The following is a 26,790-nucleotide window of genomic DNA, read 5'->3' as shown; positions in this document are numbered from 1 at the left end:
AGGCTGCTTTGCCATCAAGTGATATTCATAATTTTATTGATTTATTTCATCTACCAAAATTTATATACAGCTTGGTTGTAAAAAAATATATACACAAGCCTCTAGGCAATTTGCAACAATATGAAATAAAACATTAAAGTTATTGATTAAAACAGGTATTAATAATATCTAAAAGTTTATTAAAATCGACAGTGGCTAAAAACAATAACAAAGCAGCAACAAAGGCAACAATAACCCACCATGTATCCTTTACATGTCTGGATGGGCTTGCCTTAAAACAATGTTTTAGGTGCTGAATAAAACACTGTGAAGGAACCTGCCAGGTATCAATAGGCAGGGAGTTCCAAAGTGCAAGTGCTAAAAGATTGGTTTCTTACACCTGAGGAAAAAATATTATGTGCCACCTGTAACAGTAATAATTTTGGGTTTTGTCCAACTAAGTCTAACGCTGTGGCCCATTTAAATTAATGGACATAAGTTAGCCACGGTCCATAAACTTCAGTGTGCTTACTCTGAGTAAGATCAAAATTGAATACAGCCCCTTGTTAGGAATGATTCCCAAAGTCTTCATTCCTTATGGGTAGCATTTTTTAATATGCATTGAGAAATCCAATTCCCCCCCACCGCGTTGTCTTTTCAAAGGCTTACAGAGCTTAGTTGGGAGGCAAATTTGCAGTTGGTCACCCAGAGTTCCCCTTTGCTGACTCAAACAATAAGCTTGAAGGTAAGCCTTGCAGTTAATTAAATATGCTAATTAGCCAGCAGCCCTTCATCGCGTCCATTATTACGAGGAAAGGCGGGGTTCTCCAGAATCGCACAGCGTAGCTATGCAGTTGTGAACGCACAAGCCTCCTGGTGTGTTGATGTCTCGGGAAGTGGCATGCGAGAAGGATCCCCCATAGCACACAGGGCATGGCAGAGTTCCACACAACACATTCAGCCAAGCCAGAGGAAGGACTGAATGCTATGGCAGTGAGAGCCCATCTCCATGCTTTAGCTCAAGGCTTTAAAAGACAGCAAATATACATAGGGTGATATATACTTCCCTTAAAAGAGTCGAACCTGTAGAAAAATGCTTTGTATCCTTTTCATATAACAGGCCGAATATTGTCTTTTTAATAATAATAATAATAATAATAATAATAATAATAATAATAATTTATTATTTATACCCCGCCCATCTGGCTGGGCTTCCCCAGCCACTCTGGGCGGCTTCCAACAAAATATTAAAATACCGTTGTCAGAGCTGCTTCCAGATCCTAGCTCACAGAGGATCACGCTAGCCAGCGATCATTAAACAAAAGTCTTTATTGAGTTACAGTTTCCATTCTCAAGCTGCTGCGTGCAACTCTACGTCTCATGGTTAGATCGGCGAAGCTCCATCTGAGTCTCCGCCCCCTGTACACCAGTTTAAGATTCTAGCCTTACTCCACCTCTTCCGTCTCTCCTTTCTCCTCTGGGTCCTGCTACCCCCCGGGGTCCCTTCCTTCCTGGATTCTTCTGACGCTGACGTTGACCCCCCTGACTCCTCCCCGTCTTTTCGGCGGGCTTTGGGACCTGGCTCCCTATCCGGGCTGCCAACTGCACCGCCCTCCTGTACATTTGAACTTGGCGCGCGCGCCCAGCCTTCAACCTTCCTCTCAACCGTTTCCTCGCTCCCCGATGGAGGCGTGGCCAATCCTGACTCATGTCCTCCCACTGGCAGTGCGCCGCCTGATCCCGATGCCTGGGACTCCTCCCCCCTACTGCACTCTGGTGTGGACGCTGGTCCTGATTTCCAACTGCTTCTCTCTGAGTCCCCTCTGGCCCCTTCTTCCTGGGGTGTCCCCCTCGGCACCCCCCTTGCTCTGACCATGGGAGCCCCTTTCTGTGAATCTTCCGATTCGCTGGAAAGACTCAGAGACCTCGGACCGCTGTCATCGCTAACATTACCTTCGGACTCCTCCCCCTCGCTCTCTATTTCCTCCCTTTCCTGTGCCTCTGCTCCTGAACCCCTGACAACCGTAATACATCAAACATTAAAAGCTTCCCTAAACAGGGCTGCCTTCAGATGTCTTCTAAAAGTCTGGTAGTTGTTGTTCTCTTTGACATCTGGTGGGAGGGCATTCCACAGGGCGGGTGCCACTACCGAGAAGGCCCTCTGTCTGGTTCCCTGTAACTTGGCTTCTCGCAGTGAGGGAACTGCCAGAAGGCCCTCGGCACCGGACCTCAGTGTCCGGGTAGAACAATGGGGGTGGAGACGCTCCTTCATCATCATCATCATCATCATCATTTGGCTTTTTAAATTAAAATTTTACAGAGATATATCAAACATAAATCATAAAAAATCAAGATTCCAAGGAATCTCCTGGATTTCCATCCACCCCTTTGTGGGTCCTGTTTTTTATCATTTCTTTCTGCATCTTTTATGATAGCCCAAAATCTTTTCCATCTCCATTGTATCCAGAATTCACCCTTAAACTACAAGTGATATTCCAATCCTACTAACGGTTTTAACTGTTTGCAATGGTCTTTAAGATAAGTTATAATTTTTTCCCATTCCTTATTAAAATTTTGGTCTTCTTGATTTCTGATTCTTCCCATCATTTTAGCCATTTCAGCATAGTCCATCAACTTCATCTGCCATTCTTCTCTGGTGGTGACTTTGTCCTCTTTCCATCTCTGGGCCAATAACATCCACGCAGCCGTGGTCGCATACATAAATAGTCTTTTCTGCTCCCTTGGGATTTCAGCACCAGGCCCAGTATTGTCTACACTGACTGGCAACAGCTCGCCAATGTTTCTTTCACAGCACTACTTGGCTGCAGACTTTTAGCCTTTGGCTAAAGTCTCCAATTTAAGTGCTCTAAACAAATACCTTGTTAAGTGAAGGATCCTTCAGAAGTACAACTGGCTCCCCCTTCAGACTTCGCTGGTTGGGACAGTGCCAGATGAGCAGGCACAATGTCAGGAGTGGTGCCCCACTCACTGCAAGCAGATTAAGGTTTTGCACATGGAATAACTCTCAGAAGGCACCACAATAGTGTGTGTGTGTGTGTGTGTGTGTGTGTGTGTGTGTGTGTGTGTATCAGGGAAAAGAAACTCAATTTAACATCCTACTGGGACATCTTAGGTAACTTCCTCTCATTTCCAGGCCTCCAGTTATTGAGTATTTAATATTTACATTGCGATCACGAAGAGGACAATATTCTTTAAAACCTCTATTTATATGCAAGTGCAGTTAGCTTTCATATGCTCTTTTTTAATAAAAATAATAATAATAACTTCAGCAGCCAGGCCTTGGATATCCTTTGCTTCATTTCACATACTTAATATTCATAACAGGAAGCACAGTAGTAGTTTTAAAAATTAAAAAAAAACAAAACAGGTGCCATAGTGGTGCAGATGAAGAGGGGAGCAGGGGCCAGTGGGGTGTTCATGGATGCAGAAAAACAAACCTAGGCATTGCTCTCAAAAGATTTCCAGCCTAAGGGGGAGATTGGCAGATTACAGAGCCTCTGTTGCACATTAAAGAGAGATGGTTTGAATTGTGGATCGGCTTAAAGCAGTCTTCCCCAACCAACCTCCCTCCCTGGCCATTGCAACAGTATCTTGAGGGCCCCAGGGTTCTCCAGCCTTGCTCAATCCAGATTGAGTGCCTGCCAGATCTTTTGGACTACTGCCTCTATCCGCCCCAGCCAGCACAAGCATCCGGAGGGTGCCTGGTTGCCTAAGGCTGATGCAAAATAATGAAATATGTGAGGTTTCATTGGTAGCTCAATAAAGAAGAGGCTAGCTGATGGATAAGGCCAGGGCCCATCTAGTCCAACATCCTGTTCTCACCGTGGCCAACCAGATACCTGTAGGAAGCTCACAAGCAGGACCTGGGTGCAACAAGAACTCTCCCAGCCTGCAGCTCCCAGCAACTGAAATTCAGAAGCAAATTGCCTTCAACAGTAGAGGTAGAACACAGCTCTTGCGGCTAGTAGCCATCAATAGCCCTCCCCTCCTCCATGAATTAGTCTCATCCTCTTTCAAAGCATCCCAATCGGAGGCCATCACTACATCTTGTGGGAGTGAACGTCATCATTCAACAATGCTTTTTAATTACTCCTGGATTAAAACCCAGAAGCAGGCTTTCAAAGGACACAGCACAAAAAAGAAAACAACAGCAATCAACCTAACAGAGAAGAGAGGAAGGAAGTTTGCAAAGTCTGGGGCGACATATCCCAGTGGCAGTCAGGGGTATAAATATACTGAGCTAAGAGTGTGTCTGCTGAAGAGAAGAGCGCTAACCTTCAAAGGGGGGAGTGGTTCTGAACACAAGAGCCACACTGCATTCTCCAAAAGCACTTGGGAACACATGGAAGTTTAGGCATGGATCTGCACAGAAGGGTATCTCTGTCCCAAGGGGGAAAGCATATGTGTTTTGTTGCAGGTAGATATCACAATCAGGCAGCCCACTGAAAAATGTTATTATCAGATCTTGGGGTGAAGAAGAGGTCCCTGAATAGACAGGCAGCAACACCAATAGGGCAGCAAACAAAGCAGTATCCAGGGCCCATCCAAGATCAGAGTCCAAGTAAGCAGAGTCCAGGTTAGAGTCAAAGTCAGAGCAGTCCATGGTTGGGTTGTGCACAGAAGTGATACAGAGACTTTGTTTCAACAACTCTTCCAGCTCTGCCCTGGGGTTTTTGATGTGGATCTACTAAAGCCACAACCCAACTCCTGTCAACTCCCTTCTCTCCAGAGGTCTCCTTAAGAGGAAGGCCCTACTCCCAATGAGTCCTTACCTGTAGCTGCACATTCCTCTGGCTAGGCCGAATTCCCATCCACCCTTCCCTTGGGCTTGGGACCAATTCTCTCTCAATGAATGAATCTTTACAGTGGTACCTCGGGTTACATGCGCTTCAGGTTACAGACACTTTAGGCTACAGACTCCGCTAACCCAGAAATAGTACCTTGGGTTAAGAACCTTGCTTCAGGATGAGAACAAAAATCGTGCTCCGGCTGTGCGGCAGCAGCGGAAGGCCCCATTAGCTAAAGTGGTGCTTCAGGTTAAGAACCGTTTCAGGTTAAGAACGGACCTCCAGAACCAATTAAGTTCTTAACCCGAGGTACCACTGTATTTGCATCAGCCATAGGCCATAGCAACAAAAGAACATTGCAATATACACAGAACAGAAATAAAAAGTTGATTATATAAAACACAGTTTAGGGTCCTGAATCAGCAAATGGTGGATCTTATTCTGATTGCCCCAGCTAAAAACCTTGCAACCTTTGCTGCCACCTGCTCATCTTGATCTGCCAAGAGAAAGGACACTGTGGCAGTGGTTGGGTGACCCAAAATGGACAATAAGAGAGGGATGATAATCTCATTCCTCAAGTCTTTATAAAGAGTGCAAGCCAGAAGGGCACGCGCCACCGATTCGGTACTGCCATCTCCACAGGGACAAAAGCGTTTTTCATGTGGAATCTGTTGGAATCATCCCTCAACTATAATACATTCAATCTTGCGAGAGTAAAAGCACGTCTATATTTTGGAATTGCTAGGTTATGCAGATAGGATGCCAGAGAATCAAAATGGGAAGGCATGCCTTTCTCTGATGTCATTACAGATAAGGAGTGAGCTGTACATAGCAAATAAGCGAAGGGGAAATGGCTGCCACCATTGTGAGGCCTGAGGAGGTGATGATGATGATGCCTCTCCAGCTGCTGTTATTGGCTGTGGACACCCTGTGATGTCACATAAGCACATGGCAGCTCAGTGGATATACCAAAGCGGCCCAAGGGGAAAGCCCAAAGCAAAGCTTAAAAAGGACACAGGGGACAACAGTTGTGTTATTCAGTACTTGGTGATCTCCTTCTGCATGGAGGCAAAGTGTCAAATGGAAGGAGGCCATCATCTGTCAATGAGATGCTGTGGAGCAATGAGAAGGCATGTGTACCTGCTGAGCAGGACTGCAGCTTGAAAGCAGCAGATATCCATGGTTGGAAGCCAGTGATAGACCTGGCAGAAGCTGTGATTAGCATGTGGAAGCCCGGGGTGCCACAGGGCTGAAGGAGGCTGAAGTTTGTGCACGTAAGCTGATTGAAATTCACCTTCAGAAGGCCATTGACAAAAGCTGTGTGGATATTCGTGGACTGATGCTGGGGTAAGTATGGAGAGTGGACATAGGTCACATCCCAGACAAGGTACGCCTGGGAATTGCATGTTCAGATAGGGGTGTTGGCTGCCCTTCAGGCTCTGGGCAAATGAACCACTGGATATTCATGGGTGGGAGCCAACGGAGCCAGCGGATATGGCTATTTCTGCATATATATTTTTAATAGTACTTATATAAAATATATTAGTTTGCCGGCAGTTGTGCAGAGCATTTTGCATGAATAAATGTCAACCTGTACTGGTTATTGGAGCTGCATTTAAGAAAACAGCTATGAAATTGTTTTTAGAAGATTTAAGCAAAGATCTGAGAGTTTCCTTTCTCGCTTTGGAATTTTGCTGAGCTTTTAGATGTGTAATTTCCTAAATGCCTGCATTGTTTTATGTTGCTTTGATTCTGCTTCGATGTCTGAGGCTGAACTCACCCTGCGTACAGTTGGCCCCTACTTAGCCTCGTTGCAGGATCCCAGCTTCTCACTTGCAGATGGAGCCTGAACCAAGGTAAGGCCAGAGCCTCCTGGACCCCCACTCCCCAGCTGAGACCTGGCAGGAAGCAGCAGCTAGTTCTGCAGGTGGTTGCACAAGGAAGGCTATGATCCATCACAGGCTTACCTGGGAGCAACCCTCAATGAGCACAAGGGGACTTACTTTGGACCAGTCTTGCTCTGTACTAACCTGTATGTGTAACTTAGATGGGCTATTGGTCTGATCCAGCAGCCAGACTTATTATGTTCTTACATAGAAAAGAAGGTAGGACTTTCTCATAATACTGTGGAGGAACCATCCAAAGAAGCTGAATGTTGGAAGGTTCAGGGCAGGAAAAAGTAAGTATTTCTTCACATGATGCATAGCTAAACTCTGGAACTCCCTCCCACAAGATGCAATGAAGACCACCAGCTTGAATGGCTTTAAAAGAGTGTTGGGCAAATTAATAGAAGGTGAGACTATCAGCCAACCATGATGGCTATGTTCTGCTATCCCTCTAAGAGGCAGTATGCCTCTGCATGCCAGTGTCTGGGAATCACAGGTGGGCAGAGATCTCTCATGCTCAGGTCCTGCTTGCAAGCTTCCTACTACGGCATCTGGTTGGCTCCTGAGAGATCAGGATGCTGGACCAGAGAGGCTTTTGACCTGCTGCAGGTTCTTCTCATGAGTTTGATTGCTTCTCGCAACTCAGCAAGTTATGCATACACTCAAAGCGTCCTGGATTTCCAGGGACCATCGCAGACTTACGAAAGCTGTCCCAGCTTCTGATTTGATCCCGGAATGTCCCTATTTCTCCCACCAGTGATGCCTCTGCTGAACTCGGGGAGGAGGTGGTGACGACTGTGAGGGAGCACCCTGTTGCCTCTCCACGGCTACTGCTGCCAGCCTCCTCCTTTGGGCAGCTTGTAGCAGCTGCTGGAGAGGTGAAGAGGATGAGAGGCTGCGGAAACTGAGGCCCAGCCCCATGTGAGGGCCAGCTCTGAGGAGCAGACAGAGGGCAGGGCCGTTCTGGGGAGGGAAGAAAGGGGGAGTGGAGCAGAGTGCAAGGAGTCTTGATTTTTATTTATTTAAAAAAATGCTTTGTGCATCTGCGTCTGATCTTGCCCTTTTCTAAAATTTATTTGTCGGTGTGTGTTTTCCATTTTGTAAGCCTACTGAAGAATACAATGAAATGAGGGTAAGAGGTTTTTCTCAGGACAGTGGAGGGCGTGTGTGCTGTGTGGCACATGGGTGTGGTAGCAGTGGCACTTGCCCTTCTTCTGATAGGAAATGCTGTGTAGGGGGGTGGACAAAGAAATGGGGGTTGAGGGGGGGGGTCTGTTGGGGTGAGTGAGAAATGTCCCTATTTTCATCTGAGCAATATTGGAGGGCATGGTTATGCAAACTCTTTGCAACTTCAGATGTATTTTAGGAGAGGCTAAGTAAAATAAAATGATTGCACGTCTCCCTCTGTTGTTGTTTTCCCTTCTTTCAATTCAAAATGTGCCCCTGGACTTGTCTTTCCTCTGGATCACTAGTCTTCACCCACGGAGAGGCTCGTGCTGACTACCCACCAAAGTGCCATTGGCTTGCCGGGTGGATTTGACTGCCTGCGTCACTCAGGCACAGCTCAGGGAGGGCTTTATAAAAAGCAGGTGCTGCATCCCGCTCTTGAGGACAAGACCGGACTAGGGAACAGCTCTGTCCCTCTCAGCCTTAGAACCAAGGAGCTTCCAGGGGAACCTCCGCCATGCAGCTGGTGGCCAGGCTGATCGCTGTTCTGCTGCTGGTGTGGAGCATGAGAGCATCTGCCTTGCCCGGGGAGGATAAGTTTTCTGTACAGAGCAGCAGGGTGAGTTGAAAAGGGACAGCTTTCCTTAAAAATTCTAGGGTTTTGTGCAGAAGGCTTTTAAGGTTTCTGGTGCTTTAAAAGATGGGCAAAGCTGCCTGGTGGAGGAGAGGAGACTGTGCACAAGAGGGAGGCTTTTGGAGGGGATGGAAAGGGAATGGGAGTACGAACAGATGCAAATAATGGGGAGATCTGAGGAATAAAGAAAGTGAAAGGGGAGTAAGTTAAATACCGAAGAAGGTTTTTTTCCAAGGTTACTGTCTTCTTTTCTTGAGTAAATAATACCAAACTCAAACTAAGGACTAGCATCGGAATGCAGAGAGAATGAAATATTTTGCAGCGCAACCCCAGAGTCCTGCCTGGCTCAATTAGCAGGACTTATTCCCAGGTAAGTGGAGGCTGGATAGCAGGCTAAGGGAAGGAAGGAGAGGAGAAGAAACAGAAAGAAGGAGAGGAAAGGAGAGTGGGTCCATCAAAGCAAGAGAGAGGTGAGAAGGGCTTTTAGTTAAATGCATGCCTCTTGTTTAGAAAGGATGTCAGCAGTGGCAAAACAGTCCTCTGGGGGGACGCTGCAGCTGAGTGGTAGAGCATCTTCTTCGCATGCCGGAGTTCCCAGGTGGAATCTCTGGCATTTCCAGGAAGGGCTGGGAATATCCCCTGCCTGAAACCCTGGATAACTTCTGCCAGTCAGTGTAGACAATACTGAGCTAGACAGACCAAAGGTCTGATTCAAGATAAGGCAGTGTTCTTCTAATGACTACCGTTTGTTTTCTCCTTTTCCTGATCGAAATCCAACAGGTGTGGTTCCCCCCCAAATTTTTTTAGAGAGGTGGGGACTACACCTGTTACATTTCTCCCTGTGGTTAAATGCACCACTGGGAAGTATGGGGGCAGGAGGGGGTACGCAGTACAGTCCTAAACATGTCGACTCGAATGTCCTATTGAAATCAATAGAGTTTGCTCTCAGGTGTTTGAGATTGCAACCATAATTTACAAAGGCACAAAGGGCTAAAATAAAAATTGACTCACGTATACTAAGGGTAATTAGTGATATTAGCTTACTGTTGTGTGCCAGGGAATGAGCTAAGCTCTTACTATTTCCAATTTTAAATGCCTTTTTTCGCTGTCACGCTGCGCAAATTAGCTCTGTCTCTTATGAACTAGCATCTTTATTTGATCAGGGAGATTAAACTAATAGGCAGTGAAGCCTGCATTCCATTTCCCTTCCACCACACATGCATTCTTTGCTAAGCATTAAGTCTATGAATCCTTAACAGCAAGGTGAAATGCAGAAACCCCATCTATGTAGCTTCCTGCGGGCATTGCCTGTGTCAAATCCCTGTCTGCTGTGCTGTTCTGAAATTTTATTTATGTTTATAAAAAGCCATTTGCATGTTTCTTCTCAGTCCGGAAAAGCAGCCCCCACAAAAGTGGCTCAAGAGAGGTGGGGGAATGGATATATTCTATGGGATAAAACCAGGAACAGGATAAAACAAGCAAAACGTTAATATCAGACACAAACTTCAAAGGAAGCTAAAAGTGAGGGGGGGTGAAGTCTTGGGGAAGGGCTGTAGCTCAGTGGTTAGAGCAGAACTTTTCAAACTAGATTAGCTGCTTTACATGAAGAAGGGCCCCAGCATTGATCCCTGGCATCACCAGGTAGGACTGGCCCCATACCTGAAATTGCTTGAGAGCTGCTGCCAGTCAGTGCAGACAATACTGAGCTAGGCAGGCCAAGGATCTCGCCTGGTATAAGGCAGCACCCTATGTTTCTGTGTCTTCAGAGAAGGGCCATAGCTCATGCTTTGCATGCAGAAGGTCCCAGGTTAAACCTGTGGCATCTCCAGGTATACCCTCTGCCTGGAGAGATGCTGCCAGTCAGTGCAGGCAGTACTGAGATAGATGGACCAACAACCTGATGCAGTATTGCAAAAGGCTGCAGTTCAATGGCAGAGCACCTGCCTTGCATTAAGAAGGTTTCAGATTCTATCCTGGCATCTCCAGTTTTAAAATATCGGGTAGAAGGAGAAGTGAGCATCCGGCTGATGCCAATTATGATAATATATTTCAATCCCACTTTCCTTCCAAGTAGCCATACCTGGTTCGTCTCCCCACCCCATTACGTCCTCACAACAACCCTGTGAGGTGGGTTAGGCTGAGAGAAGACAGGTAACCTAGTGAGCTTCATGGGCAAGTGGAGATTCGAACCCAGGTTGCCCAGGTCTTAGTCCAGCACTCAAACCACTACACCACACTGGCTCTCAGCCTTTGTATGACCTGGCTGACCTTTCTGAGAACTGGGTGCTAGACAGTGATGGATCTTTGGTCTGATCCAGCAGCCAGACGCTTCTTACGTTCTCCATGTTTTTTATTTCCCCCAGTGACTCTCTGTTTTTAAAACACCTTTACACTCTCCAGCAAGGGGGGAGGGACTCACTTTCCTGCTTTCTCTTTGCCCTCTGCCCTACTGCTTGCTTTGTGATTGCAGGAGCAAACCAAAGCCCGAAAAGGTCTGATCCTGAAAATGCTGGCAGATCTACTGGACGGGGTGGACATGAGCCGTGATGGGACGGCTTCCTCCGATGCGGAAGACCTGTTCGAAAGCAACCTGGAGGAAGAGCCCTCTGTGTTGGGGAGGTTACCCCAGCTCACCCAGAGGGATCGCAAAGCCCCCTGTAAAAACTTCTTCTGGAAAACGTTCACTGCCTGCTAACACCACCAGCACCAAGCCCTCATTCCCCAGCCTTCCCCTTGTCTTTGCTCTTGGATCTGGGGGAGGGGGGCCTCCGACTCTTCTCTCGCTGTGTAGGGTTGCCAACCTGGTGGCAGGGGTGGGTGGGGATTAATAGGCCTGGCCTGCTCCGGTCTCTTTAACAGAGATTTGATCTGCAGCTCTTCCTCCTCCCCCCTAGTCCCTCTTTCCTTTTGTGCTATGTATTTAAAACTGTAAGCCTGAGGGCAGGGATTGTCTTGTTTCAATTAGTTCTATGAAAGCTGTTCTTGGAAGCCTTCTTGGCTGGACAATGGGGTACAAACGCTCTAAAAAAATAACAATGATAATAAATTTCGTCCAACATTAACTCCACCCAGAGTAGATCTGATTTGCACTTTCCAAAACAATGTGTGACCCGAAACACAGTCGTCTTTCAAAATTCGCACTTCCCTGAATTTTGGAAATGCAGTTCTCCAGCCAAGATTTCTTGCAAATACGTTACATCGGGGCAAAGTGTGCATTTAAAAAATGTATTATGTTACTGAAAAAAGCATATAAAAACACTATAAAAATATTAGGGACAATTCCTTTGCAAAATGCTTATATCAGGCAAAACCATGTACAAAAAATGTGTATATCAGAAGAAATTTGCACCCAAATGCTGTTGAATGTTCACAGAGGCTTGTGGCGTGCTTACCATAAACAATGTGGTGAATGGAACACAAGAAAAATAAGAAACAGTGAGAAGGTGAAATTGACAATTTCACCCATTCCTCAGGCTAAAATTATTATTTGGTTGTAATTACGGTAATCATGCAACCCATGGACTGTAGGCCCCTAACCATGGAAACGTAAGGGAAAGTAATGCATTTGCAGAAATTGTTTCCCTCCACTGAACGAAGAAAGAAACCTTTCTGGCTGCTGATGTCCCATCAGAGCTGCCAACTTTGTTACCAAACTATGCTCCTCTGCCTTTAACCGTTGTTTGATGTGCAGGCATTGGTATACAGCACTGCTTATCTCCATGCTGCAAAAAGCTTTCACCCACTGCTTTCTACACATCAACAGGTGCTGTTAAAGACATGGGAGAATTCCAGATTATTTCCCCCTATGAATTGGCAACATTATCTTCTACACGGCTCCTCAATTCCCACATCTGGAATAAATCACTGGACTAGGGGTATTCAGGATTTGTGGGTTGCAGTCAACTTTTACTTAGAGTAGACCCACTGGAATGTAAAAGCATGACTAAAGCCACATTCACATATTTGAAGCACTATGATACCACTTTAAGCAGTCATGGCTTCCCGCAAAGAATTCTGGGAGCTGTAGCTGTAGGGTACTGAAAGTTGTTAGGAGACCCCTATTCCCCTCTTGGATCTACAATTCCTAGAGTGGTTTAACAATCAAGAGGGAAGTCTGCAAACTGCAGCTCTGGGAGGGGAAGAGGGGTCTGCTAACAACCCTCAATTCCCTTAACAAACTACAACTCCCAGGATTCTTTCGGGGAAGCCAATGACTGTTTAAAGTGGTATGATACTGTTATGATATGAAGGTGGCCTAATTTAGGTCCATGCATTTCAGTAAGTGTACACCAAACAAAATTTAAAGACGTCCCACTATTTTTAATAGAATTCCATAGATGAGTGTGTGTACTTTTGTGACAGAGACTGAAATGGATTTCTTTTAGCTGGCATGGAGCAGACTGAGGGTTGTTGCTGGGGGCCTTTGCAACACAGAGCAGAAAATAAACGACCACATGTCAATCTCTGCAGATCAAACAGGGCTGTTGAAAGGGACATGGAAACAAGGGAGCAGTTGAGACAATGGCTCTGCCCCACATTGTGCATCATCTCTGGCCTCACTAAATTACTGTACAAAAAAAAACAAACCCTCAACCAGCCATTGTTTTAAAAAGCATCTGTCCATCTTGTGGGGTTTCGTTTGCTCTCTCCCTTTTTTTTTTAAGAAATAAAAAATCTTCATCCAATGTTTCAAACTTTTGGTTTCATGATGGTTCCATCCACAAATAAAGCATGACCTATGGGCGCCTTGGGAATATGACCTGAAATTTGTTTTCTTCCTTTTTTTCCTTACTACCGCAGCACGTCCTTCGAAAGCCTGCTTCCAGGCTTGGATTCCGGACAGATCAAAATGCACAGAGTAAAATGATAATGTTTGCTCCCATGAGAGGGAGCAATGGCCACCACCTTGGATGGCTTTAAAAGACATGACCAATTCATGGGGGAGGGAAAGGCTATCAGCTCTGGCTATGCTCTACTGTCCAAGGCAGTTGGCCTCCATTTGTCTCACCAGACAATGGAGTATGCTTCTGCATTAGCAGTGACCTTCCTGGGGTGCGAGCCTGGGCAGCGTACATGAAGGTCCTGGGCTGCCCAGACAACAAGAACCCCTCTTGGCCTCACTGATGTGGTCCAAAGGAAAGCAGAGCAGTACATTTGGCAACAGCTTGGCTGCAGGACCTGCTGATAGGAGGCATACAGTCATCTTAGGGACTCTACTCCAGATTTGTGAAGGTTTATGCGTTAGTCTTTTCTTCTCCTGAAGATATCCCTCAAGGCAGCAGAGGTTTAGGATCAGAGTTTTCCTTCTCCTATTAGGGCTTTCTTCCCAGGTTGATGAGCCCCATCTGCCCCCCGCTTCCCTTTACTGCATGTGCAGAAACCACCTACTTGACTGTTGGACCCACTATTGGTGTGATGGCCTGGGATTCGGAGTCGGATGCTGAACTTGAGTCGGGGCTGGAGCTTGAGCCTGAAGGGTCCTCACCTGTGCTGGATCCTCAGGTGCAGGTACCAGCTGAGTCTGCTCTGGCTCCTGAGATGATGGAGGACCCATTGCCTGCAGGTGCTCCACTCTCAGCCCCATCAGAGGAAGCTGAGGTTGCCTCTGGGTCCGATAACCCTCCAGCCTCTCCTGGGCTGCAGAGGCTTAGGGCAGAGATGCGGAGGGAACTAAGTTCCTGCAGGAGAAGTGCTCGCCTTCAGGCCAGGAGAGGCAAGTCACCTGAGGATCGTGGCCGCCCTATGCCTCGGGGCAGATAAAAGCCAGCCATCCCCAGTCCCAAGTTGCGGAAGCAACATTGTTGGTTGTCAGTTCCTGCCCTGCACCCAGCCTCAGCTTTTACGGACTGCTTCCATATTGCTCCTTCAACCTCGGACTGGACTAGGACCTCATCTCTCGATCTGCCCGCGGGACCAGCACAATTGGCCTTGTCTGCTCAATTCTCCAGAGACTGTCTTTACATGCAAGGGAAGTCCCTAACTCAGTGAGTGTTTGAGACCCATCAGATACCCCTCACCTGGTTTAGCTGGTCATTCAAAGCCATTCCCAGAGTGTGGCCACTGTCACAAGCTGACAGCTTCTTGGAGCCATAGGTGAGTGAGAGCTGAGTGCAGCGTGAGGACCTAAAGTAGACAAACTACCCCAGAAGGAGCACAATGTGTCACGCCCCCCCCCTTAACCAGAGGTACTATCCCTCCCCTAACATCCCATACTGCCCCTTTGAATACCAGCCATAGGGAGCTGTTGGACTTATGTGATGCTTTCAGGTTTCCCAGAAGAGACACCTGGTTGACCACTGTGAAAATAGACTGCTGGAACCGGCAGCCAAGCTCTTCTTATGTTCTTAAGTTGGCTGGCTTTTTGGAGCCTCTCCAGACAGAAGGCTGAAAGAAATTGCTCATTCTCCCCCATGCTAGGGAGAAGGGTGTTCCCAGGTAGCTACCAGAAATAAATGGACCCTCCTTAGCCATAGGCAGCCAACTTCCAAATTCCAGTTGTTGGGAATCACAAGTATAGTGTTATTGTGACAAAGGTTCATCTTTTCCAACATCTGGGTTGCAGCTGCAAAGAGCTGCAAAAATACGTAGTGTGGGGACTTTCAAAGCATATCCCGAGGACCAGGAAGAGGGAGGGATGAAAGAACACATCTTCAGCCGTTTGATTACAACAATGGCTGGGATAATTTCTGGCCCTCCTGATGATGCAAAACCAACCAGCCCATGCCATGCTGGCTGGGGTTAATGGGAACTGTAAAGGGTGCGCTTATTTCACAAGCATTTCAGCTCCAATTATCACTGACTGTAATTTCTGTATCCCATTGCCATTCAGCTCCCACCTGAGTTTGCAATCAATGTGAACGATACTGATGCCAACAAAGGAAACACACTGAATGTTAATTCACCACGGACAATGAACCAGCAGCTACAGACAAAGGACATCACACACACACACACACACACCACCACCACCACCACCAGCAGCAGCAGCAGCAGCAACAGCAACAGCAACAGCATCCCCACCACTTTTGCCTTGTCCCTATCATGTTTGCCTAAAAACCTACACAGAAACCAGTGCCAGGATGGAAACGCTCTCCAGCAGCCTCCTCCCAAGAGGCAGAAAAACCGCACAGCCAGAATCTCCAGCAGTCAACGAGGCATCAAAAAAGCAGCCTGACAACCAGCAAAGTGCCAATGAGAAATGTGCCCTTTGCAAAGGAAGACAGGTGGTGTGTGTGAGGGGAGGTGGTCACATTAGTAGGAATTGCTCATCAGCCTAGGGGTGAAGTCAGGAGCCTTGCAGCCAACGCAGATGACACTGAAGGTGACAGAAGCCTTGTACCGATACACTCCTCCCTCTGCCCAGCGCTGGGCCATAGGGCTTTTGCATAGTCAGTTTCATGTGAAGAGAAAATGCCGGAGTTGGTTTTTTTTAATGTGCACTTCCAAGTTACTTTCATTTTCTTTCCTTTTTTATATATATATTTTTATTGAGTTTTACAATTTAACAATCACCCAAACAACATAATGTGACAATTATCATATAAAGGAGAAGAGGAAAACTCCTCCCCATGACTTCCCTCAGCTTCCCCTTCTGGTTCTTTAAATACTACTGCTTATTTGTTATCTTACTTTTATGATCTTATACCTAAATACTCTATATTCTAATCACCTTCATCCCAAATTTTCTTTCATAATTACATCTTGCACTCAATTACATTCCATATTATTATTTCTTGACCTTTGAACTTATTTTCTTGTCTGTAAGTGTTTAGTCAAACCCTGCTAGTGAGTCCATTTCTTTGCAGTATTTCTGTAAGTACAATATGAAACCTTCCCAGTCTGTTTTAAAGTCTTCATTGTCATTGTCTCTGATTCTAGTTGCTTTCATTTTCAAAGCGAATTTCTCCAAATCATTGAATGGTTATAGCTCCCATTAGTAGAGCATGATTCTCTTCATCGCAGAGTTGTGGGTTCCAGCATCACATTGGGCAAAAGATTCCTGCATTACAGGGGGTTGGACTAGATGACCCTCATGGTCCCTTCCCACTCTGCAATTCTATTAGTCTAAGAAAACTCAGCTAGTATCAGGTTAAATGCATTTAAAGGTAAAGGGTAAAGGGACACCTGTCCATTAGGTCCAGTCGCGGACAACTCTGGGGTTGCGGTGCTCATCTCGCTTTATTGGCCGAGGGAGCAGGCGTACAGCTCCCGGGTCATGTGGCCAGCATGACTAAACCGCTTCTGGCGAACCAGAGCAGCACATGGAAATGCAGTTTACCTTCCCGCTGGAGTGGTACCTATTTATCTACTTGCACTTTGATATGCTTTTGAACGGCTAGGTTGGCAGGAGCAGGGACCAAGCAACGGGAGCTAACCCTGTCGCAGGGATTTGAACCGCCAGCCTTCTGGTTGCCAAGCCCTAGGCTGCTGCCTTATCCTGAGTCAGACCATTGGCTCCATCTAACTCAATATTGTCAATATTGACTGGCAGCAGCTCCCCTGAGTTTCAGACAAAGGACTCTCTCTTAGCCCTACCTAGATATGCTGATAATTGAACCCAGGATTTTTTGCATGCAAAGCAGATGCTCTGCCACTGAGCTATGACCCTTCCCCGAGAAAAGACGTCCTCTCTCCCCATCACTGTATCCATTTCCAAACTCCAGTCATAGTCCCAGGTGAGCAAACAAAACACCAAAATGATAGGGGAGGGGGGCAAGAATCTGATCTCGAACCTGTGCTTCAGCACAAGGCCTGCGAGAAGGCAGGCTGCCTCACCCACCCACCACTGGGAGCTAGCAGAGTGGAAAAAGCTGCCTGATCCCTCTTGCAGAGCAGAAAATCCAGGCCAACACTGAGCCGGGGATCAGCTGGCAAGGATGTGGATTGGTGAAATCCAGGAAGGACTGAGCCGGGGAAGGCTGTGTAGCGTCCCCATGAATGCAGCTTGAATCGCAGGCGAGAGATCCAAAGGGAAGTGCACAACAAAGACATAAACCTCTGCAGCTTGCGAACACAGCAGGATGGAGGGAGGGTGGAAGGGCGCCCCTTCACATTATTTCCCCCCAGTATGGCTGGAGAGTCGGATCTGAATAGCAAAAGGCTTTCTAGATGACACAGGAGTCTTCGTTTTGCAGGAGCAGGAGAAAGCAAGAGACTTGGGTTATTACTGAAGTCATCCTGCTGATCTGAAAGGCTGCACGCAGAGCCAGCTCCAGGCATGTTATAAGACCAGAAGAGGAGCCTTGCTGGATCAGCTTGGAGGCCCTCGTGGTCCAGCATCCTGGTCTCAAAGTGGCCAATCATGGGATGGGCACTAACAGGAAGCCCAGAAGCAGAGTGCAACTGCTGTGCCCCTGACTGCTGTTTGATGCTCCTTAAAAGTCATAAGAACCTAAGAAGAGGCTGTTGGATCAGGTCAAGGGAACATTGGAGTCCAGCTTCCTGTTCCCACAGTGGCCCACTGAATACCTCCTGAAAGCCCAGAGGCAGATCATGAAGGCAAGAGCCCCTCTCCCACAGATACCCATAAGAATAGCCCAGTTGGCCCATCTAATCCAGTATCCTGTTCTCAGAGCAGCCAGCCAAATGCCCCCAAAGGAAGCCCTCAAGCAGGATCTGAGTGGAGGGTCGCAGATACCCCCATCCTTACCCCAGAGAGACTCATTCCAGAGAGTAACCATATTAGGTCTTCCGTAGTGAACACACACACCTTTTTGCCTCTCAAGGAGCAAAAAACCTATTCCTCCCTATGTATGCACGTTTGCTCCTTTGGATAGTGGAAAGAGGGTGCCATTTTCTACCATGGAAGGGACAAAGGGTGATTTTGGAAAAAAGAGAAGAAGCAGCAGCTAGACCATCATTCTTGTTGACACCGGATTAATCTCTCCCCGCTTCTCATCTGGGCTCTACTTAACAGCACCGTAATGACCAGAAATTGCCTCTGACAAATCAGTGGTGAAGTTTGCCTAGTCGCAGCTGCCATGCCGATGGACGAGTCATTATTCTTTCAATTTAGCCCCCTGATGCCTCTTAGCATGCCTTTCGGGCTCCCCGTATGGCACTCCTTAGCCTGGCTTGCAGGGCAACTGCCCAAGGCTGATCCCCTCCACCCACACCCTGGAGAACGGCCTAATGAGAATGAATGGAAAGCCCTTTCACAGCAAATGGGACGCAGGTGGCTCAAAATGGCTTTTTCTCTTGGCCACTTTAAAACCAGGAGAGGGGAGAGGGGGAGGGAGGCAAAACTATTCACACCATATATTGGAAGCACTCAGATACCACTTTAACCAGTAATGGCCTCCCGCCTGCCCCCCGAATTCTGGGAGCTGCAGTTTGTAAAGGTGCTGAGAGTTGTTCAGAGGCCCCCTATTCCCCCACCGCACTCTCCAACATTTCTCTGCTGAAAACAAGGACAGCCTAAGGAAAAGCAGGATTTTGTGGGATCAAATCAGAAACTGGGACGGCTTCTGTAAATCCGGGACTGTCACTGGTAAAATAGGGATACTTGGAGGGTCTGCCACCCCGGAGTTACAATTCCCATAGTGGTTTAACAATTAACTCTTCTTCATGGGGAACTCTGGGGACTGTAGCTCCATGAAGGTCTCCTAAGAAAAGCACTCACCCTCACCTATGGATTTCTATTAATATGACTAGGTCATCAACAATGAAGTTTTACTCAGCATAGTCACTGAAATAAAAGGAACTAAGTGAGGACACATTCACCCCATACATTTAAGGCACTATACCATGTTAAACAGCCATGGTTCTCTGCTCCCTCAAAACAAAACAAAACAAAGTCTTCTGGGAGCTGTGGTTTATCACAGGTGCTGAGAGTTGAAGAGACTCCTATTCCCCTTACAGCGTTACAATTCCCTGGGGAAAGGGATTGACTATTAAGCTACTCTAGGAATTGAAGCTGGGGGGGGGGTAAGGATAAGGGGATAACTCTCACAACTGTAACAAACTACAGCTCCCAGAATGCTTATGGGGGAAGCCATGGCTGTTCAAAGCAGCATCATAGTGCTTTAAAAGCATGGGGTGAATGTGTCCTGAGTTCCTCAAGCATCCCTAGATTGCTCAGCTCCCACAAATCCTTCTGGCAGACCAGCAAGCAGCACCTAGCACATGCCTGATCCTAAGACTCCTTTTCAGCAGCAGCAGGATCAACAGTTATTTTGCAACACAGAATCCCCATTAGCTACGAAGTTGAAGCCCATCTTATTCCTCCTGCCTGTGACACTTCATTTTCATCACATATATATTTTCCCCGGGAAAACTTCTGCCTCGAAGGTGCGAAATTGCAATTATACACTTCAAAAGTTGTTTTGAGGAGCAGCAAAGTGTGTGTGTTGGGCGGGGTGGGGGGAACGATGGCTCTCAGATCTTTCAGATTCCATTATGGTCCTTCTGTGAAAACACATCGACTCCCATTACAGGGATGCCACTCACCCACAGAACCTCCATTTCAAGGCTGAGAAAAGTGATTAAGAAAAGTTGAAAGAAACAGCCTCTCTCTCAGCCAGTCTGGATCTCCTTGACCTGCCAAACAAAGGCGGTGAGTGGTAGGATAGTGGAACTTTCAGAAGTGCAGAGTACCTTGATGATGGTTTTATTATTTATATGCCGCCCATCTGACAGGATTTCCATAGCCACACACCCTTGCAGGCAAAGCCAGGACCAGTCCTACTACTAGGCAGTGAGATGATTGCCTCAGGCGGCATATGCTGGGAGATGGTGGTGCTCCTCAACTCTTCCTCCTTGAGCTCATTAACCATACCTTTCTGTTGGAGAAGAGAGCTATCTCTTGCATCTAGCCCTGCACCTTCATGGATCTTGCATCTTGCCCTCCACCTCCACCTTGCTGATCTCCCACAGGGGCAGTGCAGTGCCATGCTGCTAGTATTGAAGTAGGATTCAGAACTATAGCCACAGGTGGGGGTATCATTCTTTCCTTTGCCTCAGGCAGCAAAATGTATTGGGCTGGTCTTGACTGCACCCTTTCATAACTTTAGAAGGTTATACAACCTTCTAAAATTATACAATATTCTTAGAATTATACAATAACTAGGGATGCATTGCAACAATCAAAGCAGATCGCCATGTGTTGCTTTCAGCTACAGCTTTTATTTTTCTGTGCGCACAAATGGGCAAATGAGTGCCCCAATATCTTCTTCTGTTGTGAATTAACTTGTGTTTTCCATGAAATTCCACTGTGCATAGCAGAACTCACACATCATTTTCTTGAAACTGAAGGATCCTGTGTTTTCAGTGTCCTTAATTGCTTAGCTTTGGAGCAAAGCTTTGTTCTAACTCCTCCTCAGTGTTTTCTCTGCACAACTATTCCCCTCCCAGAGCTACAATTCCTAGAGTTCCCTGTGAAGAAGGTTCGATTCTTAAATCACTCTGGGAACTGTAGCTCTGGCAGGGGAATAGGGACCTCCTAACAACCCTCAGAACCCTTAACAGACTACAGCTCCCAGAAATAGCAGGTGGAACAATGGAGTGTATCTAATGCTAGCCTTGCTAAAGCAGCAGAAGAAGAAGAGTTTGGATTTGATATCCCGCTTTATCACTACCCAAAGGAGTCTCAAAGCGGCTAACATTCTCCTTTCCCTTCCTTCCCCACAACAAACACTCTGTGAGGTGAGTGGGGCTGAGAGACTTCAGAGAAGTGTGACTAGCCCAAGGTCACCCAGCAGCTGCATGTGGAGGAGCCGAGACGCGAACCCGGTTCCCCAGATTACGAATCTACCGCTCTTAACCACTACACCACACTGGCTCTCCAAGCAGGCCCATCCAAACTAACAGACATGGCTAATTTAGTTTAATTAATCTCAGTAGGTCTACTTGGAGAAGGACTTAGTTGGATACAACCAAGTGGGGGGGGGCAGGCGGAAGGGAGGGAGGGAGTGATATGAAAGCAGGCACAAGTGTTGGTCTGGATTCCACCCCCTTTGAAATTTTGCACTACATAGCCTGGCTTCTCGGGCGGTGATCTATAGAGTTTGCACATTAAGTATTTATGTGACCATCAGACACTTGGCACTCCAAGGCACCTCTTCCACATGCTTCAGTGTTACGACTTGCCATCAAAAGCATCCATCTGTTTAAAACCTGGATGCCAAGTCTGGTGTGGGAGCCAAGTCAACAGATCAAATGCAAGTGTGATGTTTGCTCCTCCACTCCACTTTATGATGATTTAACGATTGGGATGAAAGCTTGCAGAGCTAGATTCTGACTTACAGTAGCAGATCATAAGAGTACAAGGCTTAATTTGAGTCCCCATGAACTCAGAACCCAAAGGAGAGAAAGGACAGGCTCAGTTTCCAGAGTCTGTCATGCTCTGCTATCTTGGTTGCACCTAGAAAGGGCAGAGACTTCAGTAAAGAAATATAGAGGATTTAAACTGCATTGGGAGGGAGGGGTTAGAAACAGAATCAATAGCAAACCCCTACATCAATAACAACTCAACAGTTTGGAAAATCTAGAGTAAAAATAATAATGCACGATACGTTTCTGCAGTTCATGCATTGGGAAGAAGCTGGTTGTCCATACCACTCAATGTACTTGTATGTAGGACTTAACCCTAAAGCTAACAAGCTGTTAGAAACCTCGTTAAGGAATAATACATTTACCAGGTTTCAATTACATCAAGTCAAACATTTTATAACAATACCCAGTATCATAAGCCAAGCCACTAGACGTCCTTTCAACTTGCGAGACATTTATTGCTCAGACCACAAAGAATGGAAAGTGTATGGTTTCGGCAATCTATAACATTTTGTTGGGTGAAAGTATAAGCATTCACAATGGATTTTAAGTCATCTGGGGACAGGACTTACAGCTGAACACTGATGAAACTTTATAGAGGTGTAGAAGCGAAAAGGCGCCGTTTAAATCTGTCTCTGCCAGTTGAGAGAGAATGCTTTAAAAACAGTGTTCTTCTGGGACCTCATTCCCCACACTCTGAGCAGAATAAACAATATGCTTTTTTCCCCGGCGTTGGAAAGAGGAATGGGGAGCAAGCTGGGGAGTGAGGTACCTTTTTCCATATGTGGTAGCCATACAATGGCATTCTTCCATTCCGGAATGCTGTATGTGAAGAAATCAACAAAATCGCCCGTCAGTCACTGCAGCTATATCCACAACTAGTTTTGCTTGTAATCTAAATCAGCAATACACAAAGACTTGGTACTCTGTCTGTTAACTGCTGTAAGACTTTTTATGGCCCCAAATGGGAAAGTCCTTGAACTGAACACACTATTCCCGGTCTCCTAACTTTGGAAATGTCATTATCTACATTGGACCTTCCACATTAGTTTCCTCTACCACCACCACCACCCAGTTTGTGTGCGGTTTGCATGTGTGAGCGGAGACCAACTGTGAGTGATGATGGAATGCAAAAGAGACATAGTTTCACAGTGCAAGTTTCCTACACTAGAGTGGTATAGTGCTTGCAATGTTGGACTAAGATCTGGGACACTGTGGTTCTAAGTCCCCTACTCAGCCATGAAGCTCAGTGGGTGACCTTAGCCCAGCCTCTGTCTCTCAACCTAAACTTACAGGGTTGTTGTGAAGATAAAATGGGAAGAGGAAAAACATGTATGCCTTTTTGAGCTCCTTGGAGGAAAGGTGGAATATAAATGCAATCAATCAATCAATAAAACAAAGCTGGTACCAAGAAGTGTGGAGATCAGCACTAACACATAAACCAAAAGCACTAATAAAATGAACAGAGGCAAGCATATTTCAGAAGACTTGTTATTGCTTTATTACTTGTGCAAATACGGAAGAAAATAGTTGGCAGCCACTGGCAGCTCATGGACAACTTTGGCTGGGAGATCAGGGGCGGTTCCTGTAAAAACACAAAGAGATGCACATGAATTTCTAAACTGAACTTGTGACCCAACAAGGTCATGCCAGTGTTACATTGTAAGTCCCTCCCTCATAATGTGTTCTTGTTGCTGTAAATGTTACAATTCAGATAAAAGCATCCTCCCCCCCAAAAAAGAAGTTAACTATGTAGACCCACTGAAATCAATGGGCATCACTATTAATTTCAGTGTGTCTATTTGAGTAAAACATGGATACAACCCAGTATCTGCTCAAAAACCCACAAGTGAAAACTGCATCCTTTTACAAAAATCTTGTATATGGGCTCTATTAGCTCCCCCCCCCCCCCAATCACTAGTTGCCTTTTGAAAGTAATGCAATGCTACAAACAGCAAAAGCAAATAAATGAATCATAACCCAATATAGCAAGACACGCAAAATAAAATTTAAAATGTGCTTAGAAATGTACACTTTGGAAAAAAAACATTTGAAACACTTTCTTTTTTAAGGCAATGTCTTTATTGCTTCAACAACAGAACAGAATAACAAAACTTAAAATGCCCACATATCTCAATGCAAATGTTACAAATTCACAGATGATTCTACTGTCGAGGGCTGATGGGAGTTGTAGTTCAGAACATCTGGAGGGCACTGGGTTGCGAAAGGTTGCTTTAGGCATGAAAATTATCTGGAAACTTATTCCTCTGTATGCTTGGAACGGAAGCTTCTGCTTATCATCGGCATCATTATTAGCGATCAGTTCTCAAATATTTTCCCTCTGGTGAAAAATATCAACTTGCTTCTCCGAGCTGAAGGGCAGAGGAGGCTGGCACAAATCTGCAGGTGACAGGCAGTGTTTGCTGCCTCACAAAACAGACACCTCGGATAACAAGGGCTGACTGTGATAAGCTGGAAGTGTAATTACAGGATATCTCGGTGCAATTCATCTCTGGAGCAAGGCGGTAGCTGTCACTGTAAGTCAGAATCTCTCTCCATCGGACCTTCTGAGCATGTGGGCGTAGAGAGGAAACAGGCGATAATGCGCAGGAGATTATGTTCAAGTAATTAGAAACGTGGCCTCTGTAAATAAGAAGGGGTGTGGGCGCAGTGGCAGAGCACCTGCTTTGCATGCAGAAGGTCCCAGGTTCAATCCACAGCATATCCAAGTAGGAGTGGGGAAGTCTCCTGCCTTAAACCCTGGAGAACCATTGCTACAAGTCAGGAAAGGCAATACGGAACTAGATGGATCTACTCAATGCATGGCGTCTCAGGGGAAGGATCATAGGTGTCCTGCAGGTCACACTTTGCACACAAAAGGTCTGTGGTTCGATCACCAGCATATCCATGTAATGTCTGCTGGAGAGCCACTGGCAGTCATTGCAGGCAATGCTGAGCTAAATGGATCAATAGTCTGACTTGGTATAAGACAGATTCCAGTGTTTATTGGATGTATCCACAGCTCACTGGAAGAGCATCTCCATTGCAGGCAGAAGGCCCCAGATTCAATCTCCAGCATCTCCAAACCAGGCGGGTAAAGAAGCCTGCCTGAAACCTTGGGCAGCTGCTTTCAGTTAGTTTATATCAGCTTTGCCTAACCTGGTGCTCTTGAGGTTGGACTACAACTCCCATCATCCTTGACTATTGGCCACAGTGGCTGGGGATGATGGGAGTTGTAGTACATCAACATCTGGAATGTACCAAGCTGGAGAGGACTGCCACAGGGATGTGGAGCCTCTGACATGCAAAAGAAATAGACTAACATATCCATCCCTATTCCATATAAGGTAGAACTAATATTTTCACTTTACTTTTTCTTTTGTAGGTATGTACGCATATAAACATGTAATTATGCTTAATTTCCAGCTAGATTGTGATCAATGGTGAATAAAGTAGTTAGTCAGTACATTGCATTACATGTAAAAAGGAATTGTTAATATTTACACTGTCTACTCAATTTTCAAAACTCAGATCATAGCTATACGTTGCCAGTATCACTGCATAGTTCCTTTATTAATTCTTGCTTAATACCAACTGATAGCACCAAATACTACCACATACACTACAAGCATAATGTAGTAAAGTGTCATATAGGCCAAGATTATAAATGCAATCTTTGGATGCAACAACCCATTAATACTGCTTTTAGTTAGCTTGAAGAAATTATGGCAGTTAATATCTATTCCATAGCTGATTGTCAAAAAGTTTATAAATCAGACCCAATCACATTTAAAGCATTGGGAAGGGGGTAACTGAATGCGCTCTGTATCTTTTGCCACGAATTGGGGAAACCTTTTTTTCAGGCTGAGGACCACATTCTGTTCTGGGCAATGCTCTGGGGGGGGGGGGGCACATGTCAGTGGTGGGTGGGACTAGAGACAAAAGGAGGTGGAGCAACAAATGTAAACATACAAAAGCAACAAATCCCCCTCCAAGCAATCAGGAGGCATTATCAAAGTTCAGGGACACATTTCCACCCACGGAGGGTGTGAAGCTGAGGCAGTGAGGAGCATGGCCTGAGGTTAATTTTCAGGCAGGTTTGCCCTGTGTAGGAGAAATTAGCCATGGTTTGCATCCAATATTGGGTCATATGCAGAGCAGACCAATTGAAAATAATGGGCATGACTTAGTTCCGTTCATTTCAAAGGATCTGCTCTGAACCGGTGCGGTGTAGTGCTTAGGGTGCTGGACTAGGACCTGGGAGTCCAGGGTTCAAATCCTCACTCGGCCAAAAAGCTCACTGGGGTGTCCTTGGCCCAGTCACTCCTTCTCAGCCTAACCTACCTCACAGGGCTGTTGAGGGGATTACTTGAGGAGGGGGGGAACCACATACACCACACTTGGGCTCTGTGGAGAAAAAGAGAAGATACAAATGTGATAACTAACTAACTAACTAACTAACTCACAGCTGGATATAATCCCTTTCTTCCTTTTCTCAACTGAGGGACTGAAAGTACTGTGTTTAGCTATTTTAAACATGCAAAGTCTGCCTTCCGGTTGTGACTAGCACAGCTGAGGCTACACAATCAGCATCTCCTCCCCTATTACCCATTAAAACAGAAAAATCATGGTGGTTGAAAAGATCAGGGCTTAATTCCCAGGCTTTGTGAAGGGAGTCAACTTCTTAAGTGTGAGAGCACACATAATCTGATGTCAGGTATATTTGTCTCTTTTCCTTAATATTTTTTTCTTTTCCTTTTCCTGTACTTGGTTGCAGAACATTGGCTATATTTCTCCCTGTGTTTACCCATCTTGCACAAGAATGGGGAAGACCCGGCTGGCGAAACAGAACTGCTATTGCCTCATATGCCTATGCTTTGTCCTCTCCCAGCCAACCACCAGAACAAATCACGCGCTTCTCTACATCTCTCCCCACCTTTTTACCCTTCTGACTCTGCTTTCCACTACACGGCTCAGCTCAACTTTTTCTCTTTTAAACTCGGCACTTGCCCTTCGACTGTGTCCCACCTGAACTTTTCATTTTCTA

General features: G+C 46.1%; 2 protein-coding genes across 13 annotated transcripts in view; one reads left to right on the top strand and one right to left on the bottom strand.

Moving 5' to 3' along the window:
- Window positions 1-8,008: 8,008 nt before the first annotated feature.
- On the top strand, window positions 8,009-13,230 carry CORT (cortistatin). The gene is made up of 2 exons (XM_081016972.1): window positions 8,009-8,459; window positions 10,945-13,230. The coding sequence occupies exons 1-2, from the start codon at window positions 8,358-8,360 to the stop codon at window positions 11,167-11,169; spliced, it is 327 nt and encodes a 108-aa protein (XP_080873098.1). The 5' UTR covers window positions 8,009-8,357; the 3' UTR covers window positions 11,170-13,230.
- Window positions 13,231-22,180: 8,950 nt separating this feature from the next.
- The window catches only part of TARDBP (TAR DNA binding protein), a 40,852-nt gene continuing 36,242 nt past the window's right edge, over window positions 22,181-26,790 (bottom strand). For 4 of the 12 annotated variants that reach the window (XR_013989394.1, XR_013989395.1, XM_081016209.1 and 1 more), the window contains 2 exons: window positions 23,250-23,328; window positions 22,181-22,565 (listed from right to left, as the gene is read on the bottom strand). Coding sequence is in view for 5 of the 12 variants with exons in the window: in XM_081016209.1 (XP_080872335.1) it covers window positions 22,367-22,565; window positions 23,250-23,328 (278 nt within the window). In the remaining 7 variants the exon portion in view is untranslated. Of the gene's footprint in view, window positions 22,566-23,220; window positions 23,329-26,087; window positions 26,788-26,790 lie in introns of those variants that run through there. The other 8 variants (XR_013989392.1, XR_013989399.1, XR_013989393.1 and 5 more) reach the window with 5 other exon arrangements.

Source organism: Podarcis pityusensis, assembly GCF_964106645.2.
Source record: "Podarcis pityusensis genome assembly, chromosome: 8".
Lineage (NCBI taxonomy): Eukaryota > Metazoa > Chordata > Lepidosauria > Squamata > Lacertidae > Podarcis > Podarcis pityusensis.
Note: the sequence above shows the minus strand (reverse complement) of the source record. Positions and strands in the feature narration are given on the sequence as shown.